A 23,805-nucleotide genomic window follows, 5' to 3' on the forward strand; every position below is an offset into this window, starting at 1 on the left:
TCTAATAATTCCTGACCATTGGTCATGCTGGCTGGGACTTTTGGTAGCCCAGCAGTAACTGCAGGTTCTCCATTTCTGAAATAGGCCTTTATCCAGAAATTTTGTATTTGTGTTTTACAGGAAGTAGCGGTACATACTAAAATAGGAGCACACAGAATTACAAGCCGTCTGATATGACTCTGCTTAGTTATTTAAATACTTTTTGAAAGTGTTTGACAATGAATAAACTACCTCATAAAGTGGTAAACTCTCCTTTATTGGAGGTTTCTAAGCAGAGTTGATGGCCTTCTGTCATAGAATCTTTGGTTGTGATTCCTGCATGGCAAGGTTAGACTAGATGATCCCAGGAGTCCCTTTCAACTCTACAATTCTATGATTCTGTAACTATACACTTTATAAACTAGCACCAGGTGCTAGTGAGAGCCAGTGGTTAAGAGTGGTGGACTCATAATCTGGTGATCCGGGTTCACGTCCCCGCTCCTCCACATGCAGCTGCTGGGTGACCTTGGGCTAGTCACATTTCCCTGAAGTCTCTCAGCCCCACTCACCTCACAGAGTGTTTGTTGTGGGGGAGGAAGGGAAAGGAGAATGTTAGCCGCTTTGAGACTCCTTCGGGTAGTGATAAAGCAGGATATCAAATCCAAACTCTTTTTCTTCTTCTTCTTATCAATTATTTGACTACTTTTGCACTCGTACGGCGGTACAATGATTGTAGGTTTACTTCTCACTGAAGAAAGGAGCAGCCAGCATGTTCTTTCCCTTTGAACTGCATAAGTAGAAGGGAAAGCATTGCTTGCATTTAAAATAAAGTGGAGACTCAGGAAAGGGAGAGGCGGGGGCATCAGTGCAGTGAACTTTAGAGTATTGGACTAAGGCCCTGAAGACCTGACTTCAAACCCTCATTCATTCACAAAGCTCACTGGGTAACTTTGGGCCAGTACAGTGGTACCTCGGTTTAAGAACAGTCCTGCTTACGAACTATTCGGTTCACGAACTCTGCAAAACCGGAAGTAGTGTTCTGGTTTGCGAAATTTACCTCAGTCTACAAATGGAAACCGAATGGTGGAAGGGCACTGGCGGCGGGAGGCCTTATTAGGGAAAGCGTGCCTCGGTTTAAGAACGGATTCGGTTTAAGAACGGACTTCAGAAACCGATTAGGTTTGTAAACCGAGGTACCACTGTATCTGTCTTTCAGACTCAACTACTTACCATGGTTGTTTTGAGGATTAAATAGCGAAGAAAACATGCATGCTGTATGGCATTCCATGGAAGAAAAGCTACATATAAAAGAAGTAGTAGAATTAATTCAGCTCTAATATATTCTGAGAAGTAGGGCTCTTGCATCTTTAATAACTTTGCAGCAAAGCAAACTTTCTCAGGTGGTGTTCTCATACGCGAAGGGAAACACATGTTCTGTACCTGTACTTCTGTAGCGCTTAGTATGGCGTGTAGAAAGAATCCAGTGCCATTACACCTTATCACATGAATAAGCTTAATATTGGAACAAGAAGTGCAGGGTTCTAGCCTCTCCAGAAAGCCATACCCCTCTGACCTTGCTTTAATGTCCCAAGATGCGATTGGCTAGTTGTGGTGACTCATGTCGTGTAAAGACATGCACTTTGCACATGCTCAAAAGGACTTCTTGTTACTTGTAAGAAAACCGCAAGCCCCAGAAAGCAAGCTTATTATCTGAGACCTGCTCTGATTGCTCGCAGAATAACCCAGGTCCCATTTCCTTCATTACGAGTCAAAGAACCATACATAGCGTGGCCGGAAAACAGGGAGGGTGGGAAGCTAATGAAGCAAGAGCGCGCTAGGACCCAGGACCCAGCCCTCCAGAGGCAAGAGTTTTTCGGCGCATACGCAGGACGCGGTCTGCTCTGTGTCTCCGTCTCTTCTGGATTCCTACCCCTCCTTCCTCACCCGATGATGATGAAGAGCATGCGTAGAAAACTCGGCGGGCGGCCGGCCTCGCTTTCCCTTAGTTCCTGTCACTTCCGAATGGAGGAGCCACCGCTTCCGGGTTAGGGCGTCTGTTACTGACTCTTGGCGTCAGAGGCGTCTCCTGTGGCCCCGGAAGCGGCTGCTCCGTCTCCTGGCGGAGCCCCCACCCTCCGCGCCCCTCACACCCTCCGCCCTCTTCCTCTGCGGGGGCAGTAGGACGAGGGACTCAGCCCCGAGGGAAGGGAGCGGCGGCGCCCGCCAGGCCCGTAAGTGGGGAGCGGGGTCCCGGGGTCCGGTCTCAGTGCCCCTCACAAGATTCCCCTTTCTCTTCGCAGGGGGACCCAGGAGTCCTGGCTACCGGTCCCGCCCACTCTCCCACCTGTGCGCCGCCCCTTCGGAGGGAACCCAGGTGTCGGCGCTGAGGTGTCGGGTCCAGTGTCGGGTCTGTTCCTCTCGCCCGCTCTCCCCGCCGGGTTGTCACTGGTCAAGGATGTGGTCCCAGCCTCTGCAACCTCCGTGGCACCAGCCCGGGTCTGCTGCTTTCCGGCAACTTTCTGCTGGGATTTAAAACGACGTGCAGTTTTAAAAAACAGCACAATCTCCCAGAGGCGTACGCCTTAAATCAGGTCAGGCTGTTCGTCCATCGAACTCAGTGTTGTCTCCTCTGGCTGGCAGCAGCTCTATGGAGGGTCCCTGTCAGTGGTCTTTGCCACCACTCGACTCGTGACAGGAGATGTCGGAGATTGAACCTGCAGCGTTTTGTTAGGCGGTGCACGTAGCTCTGCCTCTGAGCTGTGTTTGTCAATTGGGTATCCTCCAGATGTTGTTGGACTTGGAACCCTCGGCATCCTTGACCATTGGTCATGTTGGCTGGGGATTATGGGAGTTGGAGTTCAGCAGGATCTGGAGGGCACTGTGTTCACCACTGATCTGTAAGCACGTAAGGGGAGCCCTACTGGATTGCATCCAGTGCCCATCTGGTCAAGCATTCCATTGTGTTTTCACTTAGGCTGCAGTTGTGTACCCGTTTACTTGTGAGTAAGCCCTGTGAAACTCCATGGAGCTTCTGGGTGGGCATGTGTAGGGTTGTGCTGTCACTCCCCCCCCCTTACTTTTTTTGGCTAAACCAATAAATCTTTTGTGGATAATCTCAATTTAGAATATTGAAGATGGGATTTAATCCATACAAGACACTTGTATGGGAACCATTAGCAGGTGGTTCCTCAGTCTCAGTTCAGCTGGAATCGGGGGGGGGGGGGTGTTGCACCCCATCTGAAGGATCAAGGGTTGTTGCCAAATATGTTCTACTCAATTGAAATTAATAAATCCTAGTTAACAATGTTCGTTATTTTCACTAGATCTACTGGAGTTGGATCAATTGCTGTTAAGCGGTCTCATGGTATAGAGTCTTATGGTACTTTTTACCTGCTTAGGTAACCCAGTTACACCCCTAATTGGATTTGGAGGACTTGGCATCAGTAATCTGTGCTCTGATATTTTAAAATTATTTATTAGGGTTGTTAAATATCAGGTGGGAATTTGTGTTGTGTTTGCAAGGGTGCTTGAAGAGAAGATATAGCTGTTAGCTGCTTTGTTGTGAAAATTATGTAGTTTAGAATTGGTATTTGCTTTATTATATGCTGTTTATATATTTTAAACTGTAAATTATTATTGCACTTATATCCCAGCTATGCCCTGTTTCCATGGTTGGAGGCTATATGCTACTGAGTAACAGTTATTGGAAACCACATGTGGGGAATGTGCTTCCCGTAGGCATCTGATTGGCCACAATGACAACAAGATACTGGTTTAGATGGGCCTTTGGCCTGATACATCAGGGCTCTTCTTGTGTCCACAAAAACATTGTGCTCAAAGTACATGCAAATAAATTGCTTTGCCATTGACCTATGATCTTTCCTCTCTACATAAGCAGAGGGATGACATTTTGGAAGGGTGTACAGAGACATATTGCACTGTGTATTCCCTGTTCTTAAGGCTCAGGGCACCCTGTGTTGTATCCAACTAAGTTATACTCAGAGAAGACCCACTGAAATGAATGCACTGAAGTTAGACATGTCCATCAATTTCAGTGGGTCTACTCTGAGCAGGACTAACGTTAGATACAGTTGCATGGTCAACTGCAGTGCCTTCTGTTGCCATCTGCTCCTAGAGAGGCTATTTGCATAGGAGGAGGAAAAAATGGTGGTTAAACCTGCACTCTACCACTAGCTCCTAATTCACACAGTCCTGCCTCTTCATCTGCACAATACCTTTCTAGAGTTTTATTTCTGTTCACATTCAAGTGTGACAGAATATTGGAGGCTGGCTGTGCACCCCTTACCCACATCAGAAAGTAAGTAGGTAACACGCAATAATAAAATAGCCAGGAGATTATGGCACCGGGTCAAGTCTCCACTGAGTCTTCTGTGTGAGGAGGAGCTCTAATTATCAAATTACCCTGATAAAAAGGCTCAACCTATGAAAATAACCGCCAACTTTTATCAGTAAAAGACTCCGGGAGCTGTCAGGTGGACTTTCAAATCTCCCCTCTCTTTTGAAGCTACTTAAATCAAGTTTAAACTCCCCCGTTGCAAAGCCCTTGAATCTCGCCTTCAATTTGCCCATCCCTGTTTTTAACACATGACAGTCTCCACTCTCTGTGTTAGGAGCCTGTGATGGGACTTTTTGCTTTGAAGGAGGAAAGAAAGAGGCTCACGGCAACGGCTGGCCCACTGCCCAGTGTTCAGGACCAGACTCTCCTGTTGCATGCTCCTGAAACCACAGGGGCAACTGGCAGCTGCGATAAAAGTTGCAAGGGGCGTTCATGTTAGTACAAGCCCGGTACATGGAAAAGCACTTCTGCAAAGGAATTAAGCACATGTTTTGTGTGTTGGTTGTCACACATATATTTCAATGAATGCTTGCATGGAAAAAGTAGCAAATAAAGGGGAAAAAATGCAAAGTGTAAACGATAGAGAAATATTTGGGGTGGGGTGACAAAAACAAATTCAAAAGCATCCTAATGTTATTCTAGTTGGAGTCTCTGGGAAACATGGGAGAGTCAGTATGGCATAGCAGTGACAGTGCTGGAGAGCTTTGTGTTCAAATGCCTGCTTGGCCTGGCCTACGTCACACTGTTGCTGTGAAGATAAAATGGAGTAGTAGCCTGTATTCACTGCCACTTTGAGGTTACTGGAGAAAGAGTGGGATGTAAATGCTGCTGCTGCTGCTGCTGCTGCTTCCTCCTCTGAAAAAGGAGCCCTGAGAATCTTGCCTTTCACTTTTTAAAGGAAAGCCAAACTAGGAAAATAGGCATATGGCTATGAGCTTATAAGTAAATATATAGGCAGAAGCAGCCATAAAGGAGGCTGAAGAAGATGGTGCCTGAAGCAAGTCTCCTGTGAGCCTCAGCAGAGTGAGTAGGAGCTTTTAAAAAATAATACAAGACACACTCCCGGCAAACGAGCTTATATCTCAGCCAGATAAGGACTCCGGGAGTTGCTGGACCGCATTTTAAACATCCTCCCTTCCTTTGAGGCTCTTCGAAAGCCCCTTTGAAATCCCGCTGAAGCCTTCCAAAACAACTTGAGGTTATCTAAAACTGCGGTTAATTACAACACTCCGAGTTTCCTTCAAACAAAGCCTTCAAATATACGGGCAGAATAAAGTAACCCAAATCTAGTCCGGGGATGGTACTCTCAAGACAGAGTTATAAAGAACTGGGAATTTCTCTTACACAAGCTGCAGAAACGCCCCAAAGGAAAAAGCAGGCAAAAAATCTTATACTATTTCAAACCAAAAGTAGACAATACAAGAAACATGGAGAGCCTGCACTCTCACAAATGGTCTGTCGACCGTACCTGGCGTGGGAAGGATATAGAAGCAATATATATAAGGACGTAGCTGAAGAAATCGTCACAACCCGGGGGAAACGGAATATGATTTTCTGGGTTCAGGGGATAGAGCTTTGACCTCTGCACCCAACCCCAACCCCCCAGCATTGCTTCTCACCTTGCCCTGTAGCTAGTCTTAAGCATGATGTGTTCAATAAGTTTGTGGATGAAAATTTGAATACAGTCATACCTTGGTTCTCAAATGCTTTGTTACTCATATGTTTGGGCTCCCAAACGCCACAAACCCAGAAGTCAGTGTTTTGGTTTGCAGACGTTTTTTGGAAGCCGAACATCCAATGTGGCTTCCAACTAAGTGCAGGAAGCTCCTGAAGCCAGTCGGAAGCTGTGACTTGGTTTTCGAACATTTTCCGAAGTTGAATGGACTTCCAGAATGGAAATTCGAAAACCAAGGTACGACTGTAATTAGGACAGGTTGCAGGATTCCTTTTTTGTTTGGCACTGAGTTTTGCTCACCTCAGTGTGGTGATACACATGCAAAAACACACACAGTCTTGTCTTGGTAGTAGGGCCAGTGTCACTTGCCTAGCTGTTCATTGTCTTTCACCTGGAGCACAGTTAGTGTGAAATGGTGCTGGAGTCAGAAGCAGCATAGTTTTTTAGAGTGTTACCAGTGCGAGCCGTTTAATGCCTGTCCTTGTTTTCCGACCTAGATTCCACTATTTTCCACTGCAGGTGATTTTCAGAAAAGGTGTCTAGGTTTGGCTTGATTGTTTGCTGAACTCTTCAGCACATTTTTGGGCCAAAATTGCCAGGGAGAAACTGAGACCACCCTCTCTCTGCTCTTCAGTGGTTTAGTATGGTGATGTCAGACAGCTTTCAAGCCAAGGTTTGTGTGTGTAATTTCCAAGTCAGGTGCTTTAAGTCATTGCTTCTCCTGCCCACAGATGTGCTGTCTAGCTCTTGCTTCAATGCAAGCTTTTCCCTTAGTACTGCGGGGAGCCCTGTGTTGTGTGCCTGGGTGTGTGAGGTCACCCTTCAGTGCAGCTGGTCTGATGCTTCAAACTGGAATTAATGATTAAGTGATTATCTCCTCTGAGGGACGTGTGAAGGCTAACCTGTTGCCCTCCAGATGTTGCTAGACTCCACCTCCCATCAGCCCCAGGGGTGATAGAAGTTTTTGTCCAGAAACATCTGGTGAGCCAAAAGTTCCCCACCCTTAATTTAAACAAGATAGAACTTGAAATAGCCATTCTTAGCCATTTGATACACCAGCACATGTATCAAAGGTGGTGTGGGGAATCTTTGGCTCTCCAGTTGTTGCTGAACTACAACTTGCATTACCCTGGGGCTGATGGAAGTTGTAGTCCAGCAACAGCTGGAGGGCTAAAACTTCCCCAGTCCTGGATCAATGACTGCAGCTAGGCGTTTAACAAGGCAACAATTTACCTTTTAGCCTGTGTGCATCACAGACAGCATGTTTTCCTTCCACTACAGTTCTATTTCTGCCAAATACTACATCATTCATCCTGCTGTCTGCTATTTAATGTAAGTTATGTAACTCTTTAGGTGTGTTATGTAACATACATTAAATCAATCTTAAGGCAACGTCAAAATGTTAAAGTAATGAATTGCATATTTCTTATTGACTTTAAAAACTCAATGGCGATAATGTGAACAAATACTAATCACATTCTCTTGACTTACTTCAGTTCCCAACCACAGACAAATATGTGGACTTCATATCCTTTTCTGATTCTTTTGGTACTCTCTGTCATCCCTCGCTGCAAATGCTTTTACATTCTGTTCATTCGCACCAAGTTCACGTCTTGGAGCCTCCTTTGCACACAGAAGGTCTCATGACCAATCCCTGGTGTTGCATCTTAAAAGTAACTTGAGTAGCAGGTGTGGGAACGTAAGAAGAGCCAGTTAAATCAGGCCAACAGCCTATCTAGTCCAGCATCCTGTTCTCACAGTGGTCAGCTAGTAATAAATAATAATCACTTATTATTTATATGCTTCCCATCTGACTAGGTTGCCCCAACCACTCTGGGCAGCTTCAAACAAATTAAAGCACAATATGACATCAAACATTAAAAACTTCCCTGAACAGGGTTGCCTTTAGCTGTCTTCTAAAAGCCAGATAGTTGTTTATTTCCTTGACATCTAACGGGAGGACATTCCACAGGGCGGGCACGACTCCCGAGAAGGCCCTCTGCCTGGTTCCTTGTAACGTCACTTTTCTCAGTGAGAGAACCACCAGAAGGCCTTCAGAGCTAGATATCAGTGTTCAGGCTGAATGATGTGGCTGAAGACTTCAGATATACAGGGTCAAAGCCATTTAGGGCTTTCAAGGTCAACATCAACACTTTGAATTGTGCTCAGAAACATACAGGAAGCCAATGTAGATCCTTTAAGACTGGTGTTACATGGTCCTGGCGGCTATTCCCAGTCACTAGTCTGGCAGCTGCATTCTGGATAAGTTTCTTTTCCTAAGAACCTGGGGAGTCACTGCCAGTCAGAGCAGACTGTATTGGGCATAACAACTGTAAGGCAGCTTCATATATTCAAATCCCTTGAAGCTCACTACATGATCCTTGACTGTCAATCTTGTGCTGGCGTTTTTTGAACAAGTTGGCACATTTTGAATTTTGGAAGAGTGCTGTGGATGCCAGTCACAAAATGGCTGCCATAGGTAGCATGGCATAACATGAAGTAAAAGAGACAACCACCCCTGACAACTTTATGTTTACTAAGGAAAGTCAGCTATTTTCTGCTGGTTTTGATTATGGAAATCATGCATTAGTGTGATATTTATCTCTCTCTCTCTCTCTCTCTCTCTCTCTCTCTCTCACACACACACACACACACACACACACACACACAGTGTTACTATCTAATAGCAACAGAGAGCATTCTGTAGCACTAATAAGAATGTACAAGGTGGCCATATCACACTCTCATTATACAGTAATCACTTAGACGATACAGTACCTTCACATTTTGCTACATAACTTCCTTTCTGGGAGAGATAGAGGCTGACCTCTTTAAAAAAATGTAAGCTTAAGACTCTGAAAAACCCAGGAAAGCCTTTACAGGCACTAGGTTGGCAACCCCTGGTCTAATGAGTATGAATAGGAAGGTTAACAGCCAGGATATATGGTAAATATCAAAATAAGTATTGTATGGGATTGTAAATGTGAGCCTTTGTGATGTACTAGCTGGACTTGAATGGGGAGACCTGGGCTTCTATCCAGCTCAGCCATGAGGCTTTCAGCCTAGCCTACCTTGCAGGTTATTTGTGAGGTCATACTATGGGGGATCCTACAAACACCACCATACACTCTTCAAAAAGCAGGTCAGGATACTAATGTGATGGTAGTGATGGTGATATCCCAATGCCTTATCCGGTCCTGCCACTATGCACAATTTCATCCTGTTCTTGGTGGTTTAAACATAATTAAGCAAGCTGCCTCCTACACATTTAAATCAGACAAGATTCTCTCTCTCTCTCTTTGCAAACTGTTCCCATCCTGTACTGTTCAGTGCAATATCAGAATGAAAAATGACACTGCTTTGTCATCTGTTCCAATTGATATTGCACTCTTCACAGTGACAGCTGAAAAGGCCCACAGGTGCCATATAAAGAGGTGACCATGTTGTCATATTTCATTTAGGCGTCCCTCTGCAAAGCCATAATTACCTAATTAGGTTGTTAATTAGGAGATTAGCATTTCGCTATATTGATAGAATGCTCTTTGCAGGCGGGAGTCGAGAAACGGATTTGTCTGGCCTAATTTATAAGTGCTGCAATTTTCTCCCTCCCCCACCCCCCCAAGCCAAATACTTATTTATTTGCTTAAAATATTGATGGGAGGATAACTCTGTTGATCTAAGGAGTTCCTTTATTGACAAGCAAAGCTCCCACAAGATGGGGACAAGCAATAGAGGTAGGTGTGTGTATATATGTATGTATGGGGGGTGGGGAAAATAATACCTGAGGTTGTGTGGTATTCCTTGATCCTCAAACTCAGTAAATAAAGCATTGCAGTTTGACTGACTAGTTTGCTGTACACCTATGACAGCAAAAGTAGATTTTGAGCAGTCAACAAACCACAGCTGTTCAAATAGATTTATGGGACCCTGAACTCGCAAAAGATTCTTTGGGAGTTACAACACTGAGCTGATTCAAAGAGTTAGTAAAAGTGATTAAGATGGGACCTGCTCACTTCCCCATCCCAAGCAAATGTATTCAGTTGTAACTGTTTAGCCAATTGATTAAAAATCAAAGTTGGTTGACTCTAATATCTTCAGTGGTAGATTGCAATTCTGTTTTTGAAAGACATCTATGCACAGGCATTTTTTCCTGCTTTACAATTTCTAAGGCTGTTTTCAAAAGTTTTCTTTTAAAACAAATGTATTAAATTGGTGACTTCCTTCCTCTCCCCCCTCACCTACCTACCTACCTACCTACCTACCTACCTTTCTCTGTCTCTCAGATATGTAGGAGTTGGAACATAGTGAGGGGGCATAGCTCAGTTTTGAATGGAGAAAGTCCCAGGTTCAAGTCATAGCATCTTTAGTTAAAAAGCATCTTAGGGGAAAGGGTTGAGAAAGACCCTCCTTTCCCTGAAACCTCTGAGAGTCACTGCTCTGGTAGACAAAACTGGACGACTATCTGAACCGGTGGTCTGACTTCGGATAAGGCTCAAGCTCAACAGTTCTTTTAAGTAGGTAGTCTGTAACTAGTTCCTATAATTGCATAATTTGTCTCATCCCTTGCTCTGATGTGTTTACATTTCTCCCTCTTGTTCACCTCTCTCAGGTATGGAGGATTCTTGTCTAGTACAAATATTTTTGTTGTTATTTACAGTGGTACCTTGGGTTACATACGCTTCAGGTTACCGACTCCGCTAACCCCAAAATATTACCTCGGGTTAAGAACTTTGCTTCAGGATGAGAACAGAAATCGTGCTCCGGCGGTGCAGCAGCAGCGGGAGGCCCCATTAGCTAAAGTGGTGCTTCAGGTTAAGAACAGTTTCAGATTAAGAACAGACCTCCAGAACGAATTAAGTACCTAACCTCCTTTCCTCCAAGGAGCCCAAGGTGGCATACGTGATACTATTTCTCCCAATTTGATCCTCACAACAACCCTGTGAGGTGGGTTATGCTGACTGGCCCTAGGCCACCTAGTGAGTGTCCTGGCTAAGCAGGGATTTCAACCCAGGTCTCTCAGGTTCTAATCTGATACTCAAGCCACTATACCACCACTATGCCATCATTCATTGTTGAGAAACATAAGGCATTTCCATGTGGCTTACAACATTTGGAAACATAGACAAAATCAGAAAAAAATAGCAATGCATTTCAATCAAAGCCACCCAATAGCCCATAAAAAACCTAAGAAAACAGCAGCAAAACACACCACCAATAGTCTTTATAGCTATTAGTCATGACAGCGACATACTCCTTCCAGCATTTGACACAGTCTACCACTGAATATCAGCTTTGGGGGAGTGGACGATTCTTGACAGGGAGATATTCCTCTCTTACCACCAATGTTATAATAGCCAGCGCTACATTTTCAGCTTTATATATGTACTAATTGATAGCCAGGCATTCATTTGTTTTGTTTATTAAGGAATTTTTGCCCCAACTCTCACTGATCCTGAAGGCAAGCCAAATGACAAGTATAAAAGGCAGGCTGTGTTGGGAGAGAGCTTGTATTTGGCTGCTGAACTGAGCTAGTTTCTGTGTAGTTCTTACAACAACTCAGTCAATTTTATTCTCCCCACATTTCAGATGGGGGAGGGCAGGCACTGAGGCCTCTAGAGAGAGTGACTTGCTGAAGGCCTCTCAGTGAGGTGAAATTTGTACACAGCGCTGCTTTGCTCTTAACCACTGACTGCATTCACACATGACACTAAAGCCATGATTTGAGCCATCTCACAAATGTGCAGACGAGGTTTGTTTGCTTTCCAGCCTCACTTGCCTCATGCTGTTATTGTACTTTCATGAGCACCAGTGATGGGTGCTGTTGGTTTTAGACACAGCACTAAGCTATAGCTTAAAGCTTGTCATGATTCACAAGCCAATAATAAACCATAGTTCTGCATCGTGGTTTGCTGGTAGAAACAAAGCTTCATTAGTCTGCTGGGCTGGGCTTGACTGTTCAGACAAACCATAGTTAAGCTAAACAAACCATTGCTTAGCATTATCACACTACTGTTGCTCTTCCACTGCCACTCTGTTTTGTATTCATTCTTGGTCATGTGATTAACACTGAAGGCACTGATGTAAAACCACAAACCTGTATTTAAAAGGAGGTGTTCTGCATCCAGAATTGGTACCCTCTAACTTACATAAACTTGTTTTGTTCTCCTTGCTTGCTGTATTTTTGAGATTGTAAGAATTGTGTTGTGCTCACGTGACACTTCTTTCAAAACCGATGCATGTATAAAGAAAAGTACATATCCCTCCCCACAAAAAAATATAATGGGGAGCCATTCTTTACTAATGGCCCAGCAGATACAGCTGGATCCAGATTTACTTTCTTTGAACACATGGGACCAGAGGCTACAATTTGAAGAGAAATAAAGGGAGGAAAGGAATTATTTTTCAGATTCCAATTTCCTGTTTGTAGTCAACCAGCTTTTGATTGTGTCCACCTGCAACACTCGTATAATGTCACAATGCTTCTGTCTTTGTGATGATGCAGTCATTGATAACTTCTATCCCCCCAAAACAAATTGCTGGTGCAACGTAGGTTCAGGCAGGGCTGCTATTATTATTATTATTATTATTATTATTATTATTATTATTATTATTGGTGCTATGGATCACTTCCCCTCCCAGTGCTTAAATATCAAAGCTTTTGTCTGATGAAAGTTCCAAAATAAAAATAAAAGGGCTGCCTTACTGGGTCAGACCAAACTAGCCTGGCTTTGTATCAGACGACATAGCCAAGGCACCACAAGGCAGGGCATGATTTAGTTACATAGTAATTTGCAGATTTATAAACCACTTCATAACCAAATATTAGTAATGCAGTGTAAAAAGATAAAATACAAAAAAACCCCATAGGCTCATTTAACTAAAGACAACAAAACCATATATGCAGTTGAACAGTTATTATTTGTGCTGGTCCCGGGGTTGGGGGGGGGGGTTACCTTGCGGTGTGGTCTAAGTCCGGGTCTAGGTCGAGGGTAAGGAGGCTGCCTGTCAGGGGCGAAGCGAGGTCCAAAGCAAGGAGTTGGGCGTGGTCAGGAACTCAGGAGGCAACCTCACCTTCCCCTGACAGGGCTGGGAGAGGTGCACCTGCAGGCAATGGGTCCTCAATCACCTCTGGAGCCAGAGCGGATTCAGCTGGTGTCTGCTCCTGAGGATCCCACACAGGTGAGGGCCCTTCAGATTCAAGCCCCTACCCCAGCTCAGCCGGCCCTGGAGGCGGGGACTCCTGTGCAGGCTGGGATTCCTCAGGTTCAGCCTCTGAATCAGATTCCCAGGCCATCACATTATTCCATAAAATGACTGGGTCACACTTCAGGGAAAGCTTTCTTAAGCAAACAGAGAAAATGTGCTCAGTAGACTCCTAAATATCAAGACACTAGGCCCTTGTCTATTTTTAGTTCATAACTAATTCTAGAAGGCCACAGCTGCAACACTAAAAACCCTGTCTCTGTTATTACTATTAACTATATTTGTTAGTCAGTTTTCTTCCAAAGTAACCCAAAACGACTTACACTAAAACCAATAAAAACCACAATAAAAGTATGAAATCACAGCAATACAGAAAAAAGGCTAAAAACCACAACTAAATAAAATTCTCACTAAAAAAGATCTCAGTGCCACCCTTCAAATTAAGAGCCTAAATTCTGAGAAAAGTATTTGCTTGTTGCCTAAAGCTGAATGAAGATGGTACCAGGTGTGCCTCCCTGGGGAGAGCATTCTACATGCAGGGGGTGGGGTGGGTGCTACCCTCTGGACATCCCATAGAGGGTTAACACGAAGAAGTGCTCTAGGTCATGATTGCAGGGTCCTTGTCAATTTGTATGGGGTCCCAGAGTCTTGAACCACTTAAGACTTTATAGGTCAAAACCAGCATTTTGAACTGAGCTAGGAAACTAAAACCACTTTGGGAGCATGTGGTTCTAACAATGCCCCACCTGAGGAGCACAACTGTCGGGCAGGGATAATGAGGGGAGGCAGTCTCATAGGTTGATGGACATCTTCTGTTTGTTTTGTCCTAAACATCTGGTAAGCAGTGGTGGGCTGCATATCCGTCTGACTATCAAAGCTGAATAGTTTTGTTTTTGTCCCCTTGACTCCCTTGCAGCTGAAAGAAAGCCAAGCTATTTGTGAGAAACCTCGCAAGAAAGCCCAGAGCAGTTAAGCATCCTGAAGTCGGGGTTCAGCATGGAAAGATTAAGATAAATAAATAAATAAGCCGCTGCATCTGCCGTTAACATGTTGTTAACTCCCTCAACAGACATTAAATCATTTTCAAGTACAATAATAGTGTGGGAGGTAAATTAACTAACCATTAACAATCTTATAAATACACAATTAACATACCAGCATTTATATGACATATTGATGGGGCAGCAGTAATTTTTGATGGGGAGTTTGGCGGTTTGTTTTATTTTATTTTCCCCATTCCTGGCCTTTGAGGTGCTTTAGACTTTATTGAAGTTCTCAGTGCCAGCAAAAGCTGAGCAGGTAGCGCCTTCTCCACCCCCCTGCAAATAAATCTCTTATCTCAAAATGGCAACACAGGGAGGGCTGCCTGCCTGTGCTGATTGAACATAGCTTCTCCATTCTCAGGCCACATTGATGTGAATGGTTAACTTAAGTGTCCTGAATTCTTTATTATTAAGGCTGGTGATTTGGAAGGGAGTTGGCGAAGATATGAAGCTGCCTCTCTGCCTTTCACTAAGTCACAGTATGTGACACCATTGTTAAAGCATCTGTACTTGCTGCCCATCTACTATCATCACTATGGTGGAAACCTGGTGGAGGAGGTCTGACTAATGCAGTCCATGCATTCGTAACCTCGAGGCTGGATTACTGTAATGCACCCTATGTGAGACTGCTGTTGGAATGGCTCCAGAAGATCCAGCTGGTGCAAAATGCGGTGGCCAGATTGCTTGTGGCTAATGTGTCACCATTGTTTGTCATATAATCAAAGAATTGTAGAGTTGGAAGGGATCCCAAGAGTCATCTAGCTCCACCCCCTGCAATGCAAGAAACTCAACTAAAGCTTCCATGACAGTTGGCCATGCAGTGTCTGCTTAAAAACCTCCAAGGAAGGAGAATCCACCACCTTCTAAGGTAGTCTGTCAAACAGCTCTTACTTTCAGAAAGTTCTTCCCATCAGTTCCAGCATCCTTTTCTCACAGTGGCCAACCAGATGTCCCAATGGGAAGCCCAAAAGCAGGACCTTAGTGCAAAAGCACTCTCCCCACTTGTCATTCCCAGCAACTTGTGTTTAGAGGGTAACTGCTTCCTATAATGGAGGCTGAACTTCGTCATTGTGGCTGTGTACAGTCATTGTCCACAGTAGTTAGATGGAATGTGCATGTTCAAAGGGAACATACTTATGAATGCCAAACAGCCAATGAGACATTTGCCTTCATGCCACGCTTGGAAAGCTCTGCAGAAGCATCTGGCTGCTCAGTACTGGCAACTTAATGCTAGAGTAGGTAATTCTTCATTCTGATACTGCTGGACTGCTCTTACAATAATGATTTGCCTGAAACAATTCCTTTATTTTAAAGGTTTTTAACCTTTTAAAAAATAGCATGAAGTTAATAGGAAATGCTGCATTCTGATCCTGGTTTGGTACCCTGGCTTGTTAATGAACTGCTTCTTTTACAAACCAAAGTTGCTCCAAAATCAGGCAAAACAAGGAGCAAGATAGGAAAAGACTCTTTAAGACTCCACCCCTTGCATGTGAGCCAAAGACTGGTATCAGCTCATGCTTGTAAGGACAAATTGTGGTTTCCTCTTACGTCTGAACTAGGCTTGTCTCCTTTAAAAACAAAACACAGACTTTCATTTATCAGCAGCTCTTCCTCTTCCTTCCTCTTCCAAATCAGGAGGAGATAGTGAAGAGCCTGTGAGTCTGTAAAAATCCAATTCAGCTTTTCTACTTCAACGGCTCTGGTTTCTGTGTCTATAGAGTAGGCTTGTCACCCTTGAAATAAGGTGCTTTCAATAGCTTCCATCCACTTAATACAAATATTCATGCTGTAGTCACAGTGCTAGGTCTGCCAGGCCCAGCAGGGGTTTGCCAGGCACTTGGGTCTCGGGAGGATTTAGGTGCACTGGGTGGGAAATGGTGTGTGGCTTTGCAGTCCCCAGTATGAGCCTGCTTTCCGGTGTCTCTTCCACACACACACGACTGCTTCCATTTTTACAACTGCTCAATTTATAAGTTGCTTGCTTCGTTGATAAAGTGTGTATCTCAGCAGAGCCAAAGTTCTTTCATTTTCAGTATCTTTCATAGAATTATTTCCTCTTTCTGCAAACACTGCTTGAGGGATTGATTTATAAGTGTGAGAATTGGGAAATAGGGAGCATTCTATGTCCTGTTACATTGTGTATGCGTAATTGTGTATCCTAGCAATTCTGGGTGTATGATTTTAATTTTTGGCATTTTTTTCACAGTTGCTAAATAACTTGGACACCCCCTTGTATTTTGTATAATGCTGCACTTTTTTACAGCTTCGGGTAATGTTTTGTTCTAGCCTGGCTAATTGTTTGAAAGGGGCCAAGGAGCAATGAAGAGCATGGGTGCTCTAGTCCCTCAATGACTGGAAATCGTCAGCTACCCGACTGGTTTCTGACACTTCAGGGTACAGACTCAGAAGCATACATGTTCATGATCATAAGGTCTAGAACCTTGGGAGAGAAAAGAGCTTTGATATTCTCAAGAAGCTGAGTTCTCCATGCAGCACCACATTCTGCATTTTTGTGTTTCTGTACCCCTGTAGAACCACGGGCATAAACAGCCAACCCTGTGAGCCCTCCCAGGAACTGAGACATCCATCTGGCTTGTGGGCTTCCCAACAGTATCTGGTTGCCCACTGTTGATACTGGATTAGATTTGCCATTGGCCTGATACAGTAGGTGTCTTCTTATGTTCTTCCTCCATAGTAGGAGGTAGTATGCCTCTGAATTCCAGTTGCTGTGAATCTAAAGCACTGCTGTGCTCAGATCCCGCCTATGTGCGTCTGAATAGCCTCTGGGGGGCCACTGTGAGAACAGGATGCTGGAATACATGGCCCTTTAGCCTGATCCAGCAGCCAGGCTCTACCTCAGTTCCAAGCTGGTGTAGTCCCTTTCAGCTTTTAATGCATGAGATAGGATGGGTCTCCAAAGGTGTCAAAGTGCTACAACTCCAGTTGAACACATGTGCAGTGGATAGCCCTGAGAGTCTTCCAGACCTGACAATTAAACATCTGTGAGAGCTATCAAATCTGCCCTGGGACACCATCCCTCTCTTTAAATTAAAGCCCCTTCCACTGAGCGAGGGAAGCTGGAGTGCACATTCAGATTTTGGGAAGGAACAGCTTATTGAATCACAACTCCTTGATTTCTGGACCTAATTAGGCAGAGCATGCATGGGGGACTGGGGATTGCTTTCCTTCTTCAGGGGAGTCTTTGGTGGATGAAGAAATACTGCTGAGTTTGTCACTGCACTAGCAGGCTTTTCTTCCCCTTTCTCTCATGGTTTCAGTGCCAGCTTAACAGCAATAAGTCATGGAAGGTGGGAGCAGATGGTGTGAACAGTGGAGCTTGGAAAGAGAGGCAAGGGAGAGAGAAGATTCCTGGGTAGCAAGTTGAGAACACAGTGTGAGGTTTGGGTGCCAGGCAGGCAAGTGTTGAGTAAGTGTCAGGTTGGGAGGTTTTTTGTGGCAGCTCTCTTTCTCTCCTGTTCCCTGTCTGCACTAGAGAGCTGCTGCCAGTCAGTGTTAGCAGTACTGAGCTAGGTGGACCCAATGGTCTGACTGCATTCACCTGTGTTACCACACCTTGAAAAGGATATTGCAGGGCTGGAAAACCAAAATGATTAAGGAGTTGGAGCAACTCCCCCAGGAGGAACAGCTGCAAGATTCAGGAATTTTTAGTTTAGAAAAACAAGTGAGTAAGAGGAGATGTGATAGAGGTCTATAAAATAATGCACAGTATGGAGAAAATTGATAGAGAGAAGTTTTTCTCCCACTCATAATGCTAGAAATTGAAACCATCTAAAAAGGTTGAATGTTAAAAGATTCAGGAGTGACATAAGAAAGCACTTCTTCATGCAAAGCTAAACTATGGAATTTGCTCCCACAAGATGTAATAATGGCCACCAATGTACATGGATGGCTTTAAAAGGAGATTAGGCAAACTCATGGAGGATGGTGTGAACAGCCATAGTAGCTGTGTTCTACCTCCACAATCTTGCGAGGAATCACAAGTGGGGAGATTGCTGTTGCACTCAGGTCCTGCTTGTTGCTTCCTGTAGGTGCCTAGTTGGCCAGAAGGGGATTCTGGTTGTAGATGGACTTTTGGTCTGATCCAGAAGGGCTCTTCCTATGTTATAACCCTCCATGAATAGAACCTGGGCATTTTCCTTGGTTTTCTCTAAAGTTCTCTCTGTGTGTGCTGTGTTTCCCAGGTAGAAAGGTTTACAATTCAGCATGGAGCAAAGAAGATAGTAGAAGGCGGAAGACCTTGGGATGCAGGATGGCTTTCTTGGACAATCCAACCATTATCCTGGCTCACATCCGACAGTCACATGTGACCAGCGATGACACAGGGATGTGTGAACTGGTCCTGATTGACCACGATGTCGACCTGGAGAAATTCCAGCCCACTTCGGCCAATGGGGACAACAGCTCAGAAACGCAGGGCAGCAATGGCGAGTCTCAGGGTTACGTATACTCCCAGTCGGTCGACATTACCTCAAGTTGGGACTTCGGTATTAGAAGGCGATCAAATACAGGTGAGTGGGATCGTCTTGGGAACTCTGGTGGCTTCAGCTAGGAATTTCATGGTTTATAGAAGGAACCTGGTATAGGAGGCATCATGTAACCTGACCACTAAAACACAATGATTACTGCAATGCACTTCGTGTCGGGCTGCCCTTGGACCTGTTCCAGAAGTTTCAGCCAGTGACCAGACTGCTGGTGGGGGCACATGGCTGACAACATGTGATGCTATTGTTAAAACATATATAGTGGCTGCCTGTCTACTGAGCCAAGTTCAGATTCATTGTATTCTTTTACAAAGTCCTGAACATTTTAGGTCTAGGTTATCTCTGAGGCCACTAAAACCCTTGTATCCCAGCTCAATCACTGAGCATCGTTTGTCATCTTTCTGAATTGGTGAGACTTACTTGACATCAACACAAAACCAGTGCCATCAGTCCAGTCTGTGGGAATACTCTGCTGATAGAAATTCAGCAGACATCTTCTGCTTTAACTTTTAAACATTTGCTGATAATTCTTCTCTGCCATCAGGGTTATGCAGACAATACATCTTCTGCAATAGTTGATGGACTCTGATTATAAATTTATATGTGTTTTTTCTTGCATTATATGTGTAGTTGTTGTAGACTTTTTTGATATTGTTTCTGAAATTTGCAGTATACAAGTATATTTATTAATAAATAAATGTAGCTCGGTGGTAGAGCACCAGTTTTCCATCTAGAAGGCCACAGGTTCATTCCATTCCATTTCCCAGGTAAAAGGATCATGCATTAGGTAATGGGAAACACCTCTAGCTGAGACCTTTGAGTGCTGTTGACAGCTGCCCAGAGAGTAGATTCCACTTGATTGACTGGATGGATATAGAGTCTGACCTTAGCAGGAATATAGAACCTGGAACATTTGCCTCTTTGTGCAGTTGCCCCGTGTAAACATAAGAACCCTGCTGAATCAAACCAAAGGATCATCATCTAGCACTCTGTCCTCACAATGGCCTACCAGAGGCCCACAGGCACGACAAAAGGGCAATAATACTCTCTCCACTTGCAGTCCCAGGTGCTGCTACATAACTGGCTTGGATACTGGCTGGAATGTAGCCATCAAGCAGCTAATATGGTGCCATTGCTGGACACTGCTGGACTGCTATTCACATCAGCATGACCAGTGGGCAGGGGTGATGGGAACTGTAGTTCAACAACATCTGGAGGGCACCACCATGTTGGCCGTCCTGGCTGCTGTATTCTCCTTGAATTGTCTCATCTTCCTTTAAAGCCATCCAAGTTGGCAGCCATCTGGCGGCCATAGTTAAACTGTATAATTTGCTCCCACAAATTGTATCATATCTTGTGAGAGTGAATTCCCCTAGTTTGGCTATGTACTCTACATTCAGTGCTTCATTTTGTCTGTTTGAAATAACCCAGCCCTCAAGTGCACGGGATGCCTGCAAGCTCCAGTATTATGAGAATGACTACAGTATAGGGTGGTTAAAATTCTGGAATGATCAAAGTACAGTGGTACCTTGGGTTACATACGCTTCAGGTTACATACGCTTCAGGTTACAGACTCCGCTAACCCAGAAATATTACCTCGGGTTAAGAACTTTGCTTCAGGATGAGAACAGAAATTGTGCTCTGGCGGCACGGCGGCAGTGGCAGCAGTAGGCCCCATTAGCTAAAGTGGTGCTTCGGGTTAAGAACAGTTTCAGGTTAAGAACGGACCTTCGAAACAAATTAAGTACTTAACCCGAGGTACCACTGTATCTGAAATGATAATTTATTTCATTTCCATTCATTGTAATAACTTATACTTCTTAATATTACAAAATCTCTAAGCCAGTGGTTCACAATTGGTCGTCTGCAGACCACAAGGGGTCCATGTAATCCATCCAGGGGTCTGTCACATAAGAAAAACTACCATAGACATACCAAAATTTTCAAAAGCAGGGGGTCCATGGCTTGGCTTTTGAAAAATTAAGTGGTATTCTGTACTTAGTTAATTGGTTACCAGTACTCTAAGCAGTTCATATCAATTGCAATCATAAAATCACGAGCAGAAAGTCAGTACGTAGTATCAAAATATAACAAGAGTCCAGTAAAAAATGAAACAAAGCTTTAAAACAGAAAAACTGAAATTGTGCCTGTGGTTTGTTGCAGTGTTTTGAAGAAAAGGTATAGTGACCTATTTTGAAACTCTTAAACTGTGGTTTATCTAAACTTGCTTTTTTTAAAAAAAAACCAGCTTCACAACCCATGTATTTGCAGGGGGGACATAGTTCTGTGTTTCTTATAAGAGACCAAATGATCTAAATTTTTGGGTTTGTGAGGTAATACAACACCACCTAGAGCTCAGAAGCACATTTTGCTGAAATAAGTAATATAGCACAATTTTTATGTAGAGGAATAAGGGAAGAAAATACCTAAGCTGTCACTGAAGCTGATATTTTAATGCTTTAGATTGAAGTGTAACTAGGATAACCAAAGATCACCTCTGTCCATTTTGTTAAGGTGATTCCATTTTAGGCTGAGTAAATAATTCACTTGACTGAAAACTGCTTCTACCCAATACAGTATAAAATAGGAAATGCCATGAATGTTTTCTTTTTTCTTTTCTCACTTCTCTGTTTTTTTCACTTCTCACTTCCCTCTAGTCAGTGCCCCCCTAATCTCATGCTGTGGCCCTCATTTATTAGATTTTCATCTGTGGCCCCCTTGGAATATTCTGGGCCCCCCAGGGGGCAACATGGCCCTCAAATGAGAAATGCTGTCCTAGACCTCTTTCCTGGCTTGCATGACTTTCCCAGGCCCAGGACTCAATCAATACATTTAGAGGTCCAAAACCTTAAAAGATTTTGGTGCCCTCATATATATTTAATTCAAAATATAAATAATAAAGCACAAAATAAACTTATTTTTTGAAATGCAACAAAACCTACAGTAAGATGGAAAATGATGTTAATTTTTGTATACTTCCAATTTATTTTTCTCCTACTTCTTCCAGTTGCAAAGTCTTTGATCAGATCCTCAAAAACAATCTTAAGTAACGCATCTACTTCTATACTTAGTAGAGATAAGGCATTCGGCCTACCTTGTTGCATAGTTGTTCTGTTGGAATTTTTAATATACTTTAGCCAAGAAAACGAATGCTCAGCTGAGCAATTTGTGACTATTAATGTTAAAAATCCAGCAATGAGAACTTTCTGTGGTGCCCCCCCTCACTTTCCCTTGAGGCCCTAAGCACAAGCTTATTTTGCTTAATGGGTAATCCAGCCCTGTCCAGGCCACATCCCTGAAAAGCTCTTCTTCACATGCTTCTTGAGTTTTTTTGCCTGGCTGGAATGTGCCACTGAACAATGAAAATGCCTCTTCCTTGCTTGGGGAGAGTATAGAGAAGTGTGTGCAGAAACTAGAAACCAGCACAAAGGTAAAAATTTGCCTTCATTCAGTGTGCTCTTTTTTTTTAGTGATTGCACACACTGGTAAAGAGTACCAACAACACCTTTTTTTTTTTTTTTTGCTGCTCTTGGCAGCTAGGTTGTGCTGGCACTCATGGCACTTTTATTGGGATAGAACTACCATACCCTTAGGGAATGCGGGTGGCGCTGTGGGTTAAACCACAGAGCCTAGGACTTACCGATCAGAAGGTGGGCGGTTCGAATCCCCGCGACAGTGTGAGCTCCCATTGCTCGGTCCCTGCTCCTGCCCACCTAGCAGTTCGAAAGCACATCAAAGTGCAAGTAGATAAATAGGTATCGCTCCAGCGGGAAGGTAAATGGTGTTTCTGTGTTCTGCTCTGGTTCGCCAGAAGCGGCTTAGTCATGCTGGCCACATGACCCAGAAGCTGTACGCTGGCTCCCTCGGCCAATAAAGCGAGATGTGCTTTATCGGCCACAACTGGACCTAATGGCCAGGGGGTCCCTTTACCTTTACCATACCTTTCAAGTGTCCCTATTTTCCAGGGACAGTCCCAGAATTATGAAAAAACATCCTGGCTTCTGATTTGATCCCAGAATGTCCCTGTTTTCCCTGCCAGTGCTGCCATCAAGCTCAGGAAGATGAGCCAGTGCTTGTTTGAAACAATGGCGGTGATAGTGGTGGCTGCAAGGGAGCACCCCGTTGCCTCTCCATGGCTGCTGCTGCCTGCCTCCTCCCTTGGGCAACTTACAGTGGTTGCTGGAAAGCAGGCAAGGAGGAGAGGCCTAGCTGTGTGTAACAGACTAACTCTGAGGTGCAGGCAGAGGTCAAGGCCGCCCAGGGCGGGAAGAAGGGAGGAGCAGAGCAGAGTGGGAGGAGTATTGCTTTTGTTTGGGTCTTTAAAAAATGCTTTGTACATGTGCGTCAGATTTTGGAGCTTTCTTAAATTTATTTATTTATTGCTGGGGCCTAAAACAGATTGATTAGATTGATTCTATCCTAATAATTTAGGAGTTTCTGTACTGCCCTTTGCCAGGCAGATAACAGGCCAAAGGCAGTTTGCAAATTTAAAACATATTACAGAACACCACACTGAACTAACAACAGTATCTGCAGACTTGCAGCAGTTCCAGTTATTCAATGTTACAGAGTTGTTAGGAGTTGCTGCTGTATTCATATTCTGTAATTAAAACAAACCACTTACTGGTGGTATTGTTTCCAGTTTTTATAATTTTTTATAATGGGTGTTTTATAGTTTTGTTTGCACTTAGTGTCTTGTAAACCGCTGCGTTAAAAAATTATCCAAATAAATTAAATTAAAGCCCAACCGCCTTGCTTATTTCAGAGGGGATGTAGTTCTTGCTAAACATGCACAGGATTGCCTTCCTAAGCATGCTTTTGGTAAATTAGTCTACATCTTTCTCTTGCTTTAAAAGAAAAAAGGAAGAATTTGTTTCCTGTGCCCGGGACCTTTATTTGCAGTGAGGTGCTGTGCCATTTAGTCTCTGCCTTTTGAGGTAGTCTTCTTTACCTGCTTATTAAATTGACATTCCCCAACACCCTCTCTCTCCTGAAATAAATCTGACATTTAAAACCATAAGGAGAGTTTGAAGCAGGCGAGGACGG

General features: G+C 43.9%; 2 protein-coding genes across 20 annotated transcripts in view; one reads left to right on the top strand and one right to left on the bottom strand.

Moving 5' to 3' along the window:
• PBX3 (PBX homeobox 3) overlaps positions 1-2,757 on the bottom strand; it is a 229,479-nt gene extending 226,722 nt beyond the window's left edge. For 2 of the 3 annotated variants that reach the window (XM_083721224.1, XM_083721229.1), the window contains exon 1: positions 2,324-2,757. The gene's annotated coding sequence lies outside the window, so the exon portion shown is untranslated. Of the gene's footprint in view, positions 1-1,923; positions 1,944-2,323 lie in introns of those variants that run through there. The other variant, XM_083721233.1, reaches the window with a different exon arrangement.
• The window catches only part of MAPKAP1 (MAPK associated protein 1), a 185,951-nt gene continuing 164,172 nt past the window's right edge, over positions 2,027-23,805 (top strand). For 15 of the 17 annotated variants that reach the window (XR_014559940.1, XR_014559941.1, XR_014559942.1 and 12 more), the window contains exons 1-2: positions 2,032-2,210; positions 18,460-18,786. Coding sequence is in view for 8 of the 17 variants with exons in the window: in XM_083721196.1 (XP_083577322.1) it covers positions 18,528-18,786 (259 nt within the window). In the remaining 9 variants the exon portion in view is untranslated. Of the gene's footprint in view, positions 2,211-14,676; positions 15,126-18,459; positions 18,787-23,805 lie in introns of those variants that run through there. The other 2 variants (XM_083721202.1, XM_083721203.1) reach the window with 2 other exon arrangements.

Source organism: Podarcis gaigeae, assembly GCF_964106915.1.
Source record: "Podarcis gaigeae genome assembly, chromosome: Z".
In the NCBI taxonomy this organism is placed as follows: domain Eukaryota; kingdom Metazoa; phylum Chordata; class Lepidosauria; order Squamata; family Lacertidae; genus Podarcis; species Podarcis gaigeae.